Below are 7,018 nucleotides of genomic sequence, written 5' to 3'. Positions count from 1 at the left end.
TTCTTTTAATTTCAGTTTTTATTTAAAGGTCCATATACGACTGAATACGCAGATGGAAACCCTGAGCGCTTTATCCGGTCTTGTGTTTTTTTTTTTACTGTGTAGGATAAACAGATATTTGTGTTGGATACAGAAGTTGCTGATCACCGATCCTTTTTTTTGTTGTTGTCTCAACCTGAAGTATTATTATTATTGGGAAGCTTTTTCTTTTCTTTTTAAACGGTCCATTGATATCAAGACAAAGCAAGCGCGACAGTTAAAGTGTGCAGAAGGATTGGGTTCAGTTTTAAGTGACTCCGATGGGTAAAAGTTAAGAAAAAAAACGTTAAAAAAGAAAGAAAAACCCAGTGGCAGCGAAGGGGCCAAGTTTGAGAAATGCATTAACTTGCTCTGGAAACACTATTCCAAATCTGTGGAAGGGATACTGCTGGCACGAGCACATACTCATAACGGCTAAAGGGCAATACAGTATATAGTTGACGTCACTTGTTAATACCTTTTTGTCATTTATTGTTTTTTAGTATTATCAATCTCATTGTTAAAATGCAATAGAATCCTTGAGTCTCAGATCATTTGTTTATAAGATTGAGGTTTAATTTTTCAGAAAGATCAAAGGATTTATTTGCCTGAGAATTTCTCATCACATTTTTGATGATTGTTTCAAGGACCTTTTTTTTATTCTGATGAAATTGTAAACACTGGAGTGAAAGGAAGAAAAAAAAAAGACAAAAAAAGAGAGATGGATATTTTTTCCTTCAGACTGTACTAGATTTTAGGTTTTAGACAAAGCCTATTTCTCCTCAACTTGACACAAGAAAGTGGACAGAACAATTTGGATCAGTACAGTTGAGAGCCCAGTATGTTCAGTAATTTTAACAATAGAGGCAGTAGTACCACAGGAAAAATGTTTTCTTTCTTATACAAAGTCCCTGGTATTTGTAGTAAATTATATTGATAATGGTATTAGATGAACAACAGCATAACAGTAGCTATCACAGATTAGTTGTTTTCTTTATTAGTCTTGCATGCAGAGTTATGGTCCTCAGTTAAGATAGGATCTTGATATTGATTATTTTGTGTAGGAAAATGAGTGCTTAAGAATAACTTCCTAAAAAAATGTTACAATGATTATTGTAAAAATGGGCTAACTAATATGTACCCTTGTGATCCAATTAGTTTCAACTGTATGAAAATCAGAGGAGAGGCTTCTTACTATTATGCTGAAATAAAATAATTTGTAAAGGACTTCTCTACGCTCACTCGATGTGTTGACTTTATTTCTGTGGTTTTTAATTCAGACACGTCCTCAAATCCAAATGGGTATTTTCTACGCTGAAAGAATTAAAGCTATGAAATAACATGCAGCATTACATTGTAGAAGAAAATTAAAGAACATAACACTTAATGCGGTGGTGTAACATTATGGATGTACAGCTGCTCCATTTGTTCACACATTTACAGTGGCATCATGCGAAAGTTTGGGCACCCCTGGTCAAAATGTCTGTTAATGTGAACAGTTCATCAAGTGGAAGATGAAATGATCTCCAAAAGACATAAAGTTACATATGAAACACTGTTTTGCAAATATTTTAATCAATTTCAGCGTATTATTTTTTTTATTTCTACAGTTTCAGAGAGAAAAAGGGAAACAAAGCAGCAGCCTGCAAAAGAATGGGAAACCCAGGAGACTTGAGCTCTCAGAGAACTTTGACCAAGGTATATTATATTATATTTACTATTTACACACTGATTTATGCATTTTGTGGATCATTTCATCTTCCACTTGCTTTACTGTTCACATTCACACATTTCATTATTTATTATACATTTAGATTGCACTGTTTTATTTTGTGTTTTCTTTGTTATTATTATTATTATTATTTTGATGAATAATCATCTGTGGTGTGTTTAATGGTAGGTAGGAAGGTGTGGGGAATCCTAAATCCCAGTCTCGCTAGGGGAACAACAAAACGGCTAGAGCCTGTCCTGAATGAGTGAAAACCCAACCTAAATCTATAGTTAAACTATAACTAAAATGTAAATAATATTTTAGTAGCAGCTGACCATTTGTAAACACGGAGAAACACGGTGTCAACTCAAATTTCGAATCGACAGCAACTGAACGCAACATTTGAGAGGGGTGGGAAAAAATGGCTGCGCGGTTGCCTAGCAACAAGTGTTGTCAAACATTCGACTCTACTCCGTCCCCTGAAGCTTTCCAGCTAATGTTAGTTTACTCCGTGTAGTTTGTTCATTTCGTTCAGTTTAAACTTATTTCACATCGTCAACTGTATTTTTTAAATATTTAATTAAATCAAAAAAAAGAGAAAGAAATCCATCATGTCCGGCGTTGTTCATCCACCGGAGAGCGTCTACACTCATTTAATGAAAGGAGCGGATAATGCTGAAAAACCTCCGAGGTAAGTTACGTTCAGAGCTAAAGTGACTTCAGCTAATTAATGAGCATAGATATATACACGTGTATATATCTATGATTAATGAGCTCTACTGAAACTGTGATGATGTTGAGGAGACCAACTACTGTATATTGATTAAAACAATTTTGGTGGAGAAATTGTATCTGTAGAGGAGAGTGAGTTGAGCCAACCCTCGTTGCTAGGAAACCATGTGCCCAAATATTTAGGAGGAATTCGGCATTGAATATGAAAAGTGTCTCATCTTACCCCACCCTCCCCTATTGATTAAAGCAATTATGATGGAGAAATTGTATCTGTATTATAATTATTTTTGTTTTTAAGTGTTTGAATTCCTCAGTAAAAGTTTGCATGGGCTAAAAGAGCAAGTAAATCACTCAAATCTGATTTTCTCTTTAAAGCAGAAGTAAGCAGAATGTTTGTGTTAAATATAAGTCTTAAATAGTTATATCATCCGACTGCAATCACTTATATAGAGTGTTTGGTCTGAAACACGGGTCTGTCAGTCACTCTGCTCTGCTGTAAGCCGAGGAGAAAACTTTCCTTGTATCCTACAACCTTTATCCAATGAGGAGAGAGAACGGCATAAAGGGGCGGTCCTCTCTGTGTGTGCAGCCAAGGGATGCGTGTGAATGTGGTGACGTAGGGACGAGGGCGGGGACTGCTAACTCCATCGGCTGACAGGAAGTTAGCCAAAACCACCGGATCGCTTACTTCTGCTTTAAATTTATTCATTTCTAAATATCAGAAATAGTTTAGAAGTAAAATGACCATTCGGCTTGCTTCAGGCATTCCCTCACTAGCCAGGGATTGTTGAGTATAAGGCAAGCCTTTAATAAGTCAGAGCGTATTATATAAAAACAATATTGCAATTCCACATATGTAATACATAGACTAGACTTACATGCCCATGCAGTTGTTTTTACATAGGGCGCCTCAAAGACAGGGTGGCAGAGCTGAAGCAAGACTAGTACTTTTTCATCCTTCTATGAATTATTTTCTACTTCAAGAGCACCCCACATTACCTTAGACTCTAGAGTTTACTTGTTTTTTCTATTTAGAGCACTGGGTACTCCCCGCTGTCTCTTAAAGTGATCATTCCTCTCTGCTGTCTTTGAAGGTACATGTCCAAGTTTCGACCGACAGTCGTTCTTGAGAACAAACTGACCAAGGATTCGATGAGAACGATGGGACCGCCGAAAGTAGAGGTGCCGTCCACAGAAAAATACCTCAAGAAGCAGACGAAGGAGCCCAGACTGCCTGAAAGTGAGTGGTTGTCTAATAATTCACAGTCTGACAGATGTGTGTAGTGAGTGACTGTGCATATAATTTGACTTTATGTTAATCTCAGAGCCGCAGTGCTCCAAGGAGAAGGAGGCTCGTCACATCTGCTCTGCGAAGAAACCAGCTGTTCCTGCGAGGACGGACGAGCCGCCACTGCTCATTCACACCAAGAGGGACTTCACAAAGACCAACACCACGACACTGGTCTCCATGAAGCCACAGCCCACCTGCGTGGACAACCACAAGGGACACAAGCAGCGCCTGGAAAACTCAGGACTTGTCCCCAAATACATCAAGAAAAAGGTCAGAACAGAAGTTAGTGTTAGTGTAAAATACACAAAACCACAGCAGGAATGAGAAAGAAGAAGCCGTACATACAGAACTGATCATTCACAAGGCCACACTGTGGTGCACATCAAGTTTTAGCTCATTTCTCTTATACTATGCATGACATGTTACCTTATTAAAGAGGACAACTGGCCCTTTACAATGATATGGGGGTGTGTGACCTTCCAAACTTCCTGTGTTTCTCTTTTTTAAATGGCCGACATCGCAATAAGCACATTTTAATGGGAAAGAGTATGATTTTAAGTATTTTGAGTCATATATTGTGATTGTTTATTATAAATAAACATCTCAGCAACATTTAAGTGAATCTTCAGAGCTGAATTGATTACTTTATACTTTTCATATGAAAAAAAGCGAATATTACGAATGTACTCGTAGTGGACATCGGACTCTGTACTTGTGTTTGCTTCACTTTTTTTTTAGGAACAGTTCTTTGACAAAGGCTGAGTGAATTCTTTACATAATCATTGAAGGAGATTCATAAATAGATTCATCAGAGGATGAGAGTCCAAGGAAAGATGATGACCCTGCAGGAGAGTGTAAAAGTTCAGATGAGGGAGATGAAGACAGAGCTGGATGAGCTGCACCATCGGCCTCGATAGGCCAAACCAAAACGTAGGGTTTGAGGTTTTTAATCAGTACAGAATGATTGCCTGTAGAAATATATATTCTTGAGTCCAAATAATGACTAATCAATAAAAAAACTGTTCATGAATGGACAACAAGCCTTTCGTTATGGTATCAAGCATAGGAGCATAAGATGCAACCTGTTTCTCTGAATGCTCTATGAAATACCATCTCAGGAAAAATGTCTAATGATGGATTTTCAAAGGTAAATAATGTAGTTGATAAAAAAAAAAGAATTAAAACCCCATAATCATAATTGATATTAGTTTTTTGTATGTATTACTGTACTTTACTGGATAATTCTAGTCTTTTCATGTAAACATAAGCATAAAAATATTGCATGTTTGAGAACAATATAGTCCTATTGTCCACTATGATGGACATGTTGTAACATTAAAATGAAATCAAGTTTTCGTATGTTTTTCTTTGCAATTTCTTCTTCACCACCCCAACACTTAAAAAAAAAAAATTGAAATCAGAAAACTTTTTTTCTGTCTGCAGGATTATGGAGAAGTGCCTGAGTACATCCTGCAGCGCCGGGAGAGAGAGCGCCGGGCTCAGGAGGAGTACGACAACTACGTTAAGGAGCAGAAGGAGCACGGAGCCATGACGCACCTGTCGGACCAGGAGCGTCAAAACATCCTGCAGGTACAAACCCTGGAGCATTTTAAAGGAATAGTTCACAAAAAATGAAATTCAGTCATTAGTGACTCACTCTCATGCTGATGAATAATAACTCTGGAGTAGTTTTTTATTCCTCAAAGTGCATCTGGAGACCCAGGAGGCCGGTTCCTAGTCCAACCAAAACTTTATATGAGAGTAATAGGGCCCGACACAAAAACGTCCATAAAACTACACAAAAAACATTTAATATTCCTCCACACTGCTCGTCCACTGCAATCCAAGTGTCCTGAAGGGATATAGTCCAGAGTTTACTGGAAACAACCTCATTTAGGACGTTTTTACAACCTAAACAGTCCTGGATTGAATTTGCCTGGGGCGCGCTTTCACGTTCATGCGAGAGCGCGCCCTATATATAAAGTTTTGGTTGGACTACGAACCAGCCTCCCGGGTCTCCAGATGCAGTTTGAGGAATAAAAAACTACTACTACTACTACTATACTACTACGAGTATTCATCAGCATGAGGGTGAGTCACTACTGACTAAATTTCATTTTTTGGTGAACTATTCCTTTAAGTCTTTATTTAAAAACACTTTTTTTTCTTGGCATTTTAGTTAGGTTTGATATATATTCACTTCTGTTTTATTGTTTTATCGCATGTTTGTTTTTACTGTACATTACCTGTATCTATTTAGTTTTATTGTTATTATATGTTTTACTTGTGTGTTTATGTTGTACAGCACTTTGGTTGTTTTTTAAAATGTTCTGTATAAATAGATATGTTGTTGTAGTAAGAGACACACCGCTGTCTGTCTGACACCGCTCTACAGAAACCTATAAACTCAGCTTTCCCTCTCTGACTTGACCTCCCTCTCCATCCATCCAGGACCTGAAGAAGAACTGGGACGAGCTGCACCACGAGTACCAGGGCCTCTCCCTGGTCGTCGACACCCTCACCAAGAAAACACACAAGGAGCGTCTGGAGGCGGCCATGAAGCAGCTGGAGCAGGACATCAACCTCTTCGAGAGGTTCAAGACCATCTACGTACCCAACAACTAGGACTCAAAGAAACTCTTTACTATTTAACAATCAGGAAAAGACAAATTATGCAAAACTCTACTGTCCTTTCAATCTGGTGTTCTGCTTTTTCACAGCTCTCTTATTGTTACTGAATCATGATGTTCAATTATGTTTTTAAAGCTACATTTCAAAGAGTTGTGTCATGGTGTTAAAATAATAATCATTGTCTCTCTCACTAGATCACATGACACATAATGGAAGCTATTGAAAATAACTCCAATGATTCTCTGTTCAAATCAATATTTTTCAATAAATAAAACACAATGGAAACTATCTAGTTTCTATCTAGTTTGGACACACCTTCTCATTTATTGATTTTTCTCTATTTTCGTTGCTTTCTACATTGTAGATTCAAACTGAAGACATCAAAACTATGAAGGAACACATATGGAGTTATGTAGTAAACAAAAGTGTTAGATTTTAGATTTTTCAAAGTAGCCTCCTCCTTTTGCTTTGATGACCGCTTTTCTTCATCATCAGCAAAGGTCTGGTCTGCTTTGTTTCCCCTTCTTCACTCTGAAACTGTAGAAAACTAAAATAATACACTGATATTGATTAAAATATCTATCTATCTATCTATCTATCTATCTATCTATCTATCTATCTATCTATCTATCTAT

General features: G+C 37.3%; 1 protein-coding gene across 1 annotated transcript; it reads left to right on the top strand.

Moving 5' to 3' along the window:
* Nucleotides 1-2,285: 2,285 nt before the first annotated feature.
* Nucleotides 2,286-6,663, top strand: LOC146986795 (enkurin-like). Its single transcript, XM_085775617.1, has 5 exons — nucleotides 2,286-2,420; nucleotides 3,556-3,701; nucleotides 3,787-4,022; nucleotides 5,196-5,342; nucleotides 6,204-6,663. Exons 1-5 carry the CDS (start codon nucleotides 2,341-2,343, stop codon nucleotides 6,375-6,377), a joined length of 783 nt encoding a protein of 260 aa, XP_085631743.1. The 5' UTR covers nucleotides 2,286-2,340; the 3' UTR covers nucleotides 6,378-6,663.
* The last annotated feature ends 355 nt before the right edge of the window (nucleotides 6,664-7,018 follow it).

This window comes from Trachurus japonicus, chromosome 5 (assembly GCF_045865225.1).
Source record: "Trachurus japonicus isolate A0001 chromosome 5, Traja_1.0".
Classification (NCBI taxonomy): domain Eukaryota; kingdom Metazoa; phylum Chordata; class Actinopteri; order Carangiformes; family Carangidae; genus Trachurus; species Trachurus japonicus.
Note: the sequence above shows the minus strand (reverse complement) of the source record. Positions and strands in the feature narration are given on the sequence as shown.

What these genes read in the sequence shown, in the direction of transcription:
- LOC146986795 (XM_085775617.1), top strand. Translation starts at nt 2,341, where the DNA reads ATGTCCGGCGTTGTTCATCCACCGGAGAGCGTCTACACTCATTTAATG. An exon ending in GGAGCCCAGACTGCCTGAAA is followed by an intron (nt 3,702 to 3,786) that starts GTGAGTGGTTGT and finishes TGTTAATCTCAG; the next exon opens with AGCCGCAGTGCTCCAAGGAG. An exon ending in AGCGTCAAAACATCCTGCAG is followed by an intron (nt 5,343 to 6,203) that starts GTACAAACCCTG and finishes CCATCCATCCAG; the next exon opens with GACCTGAAGAAGAACTGGGA.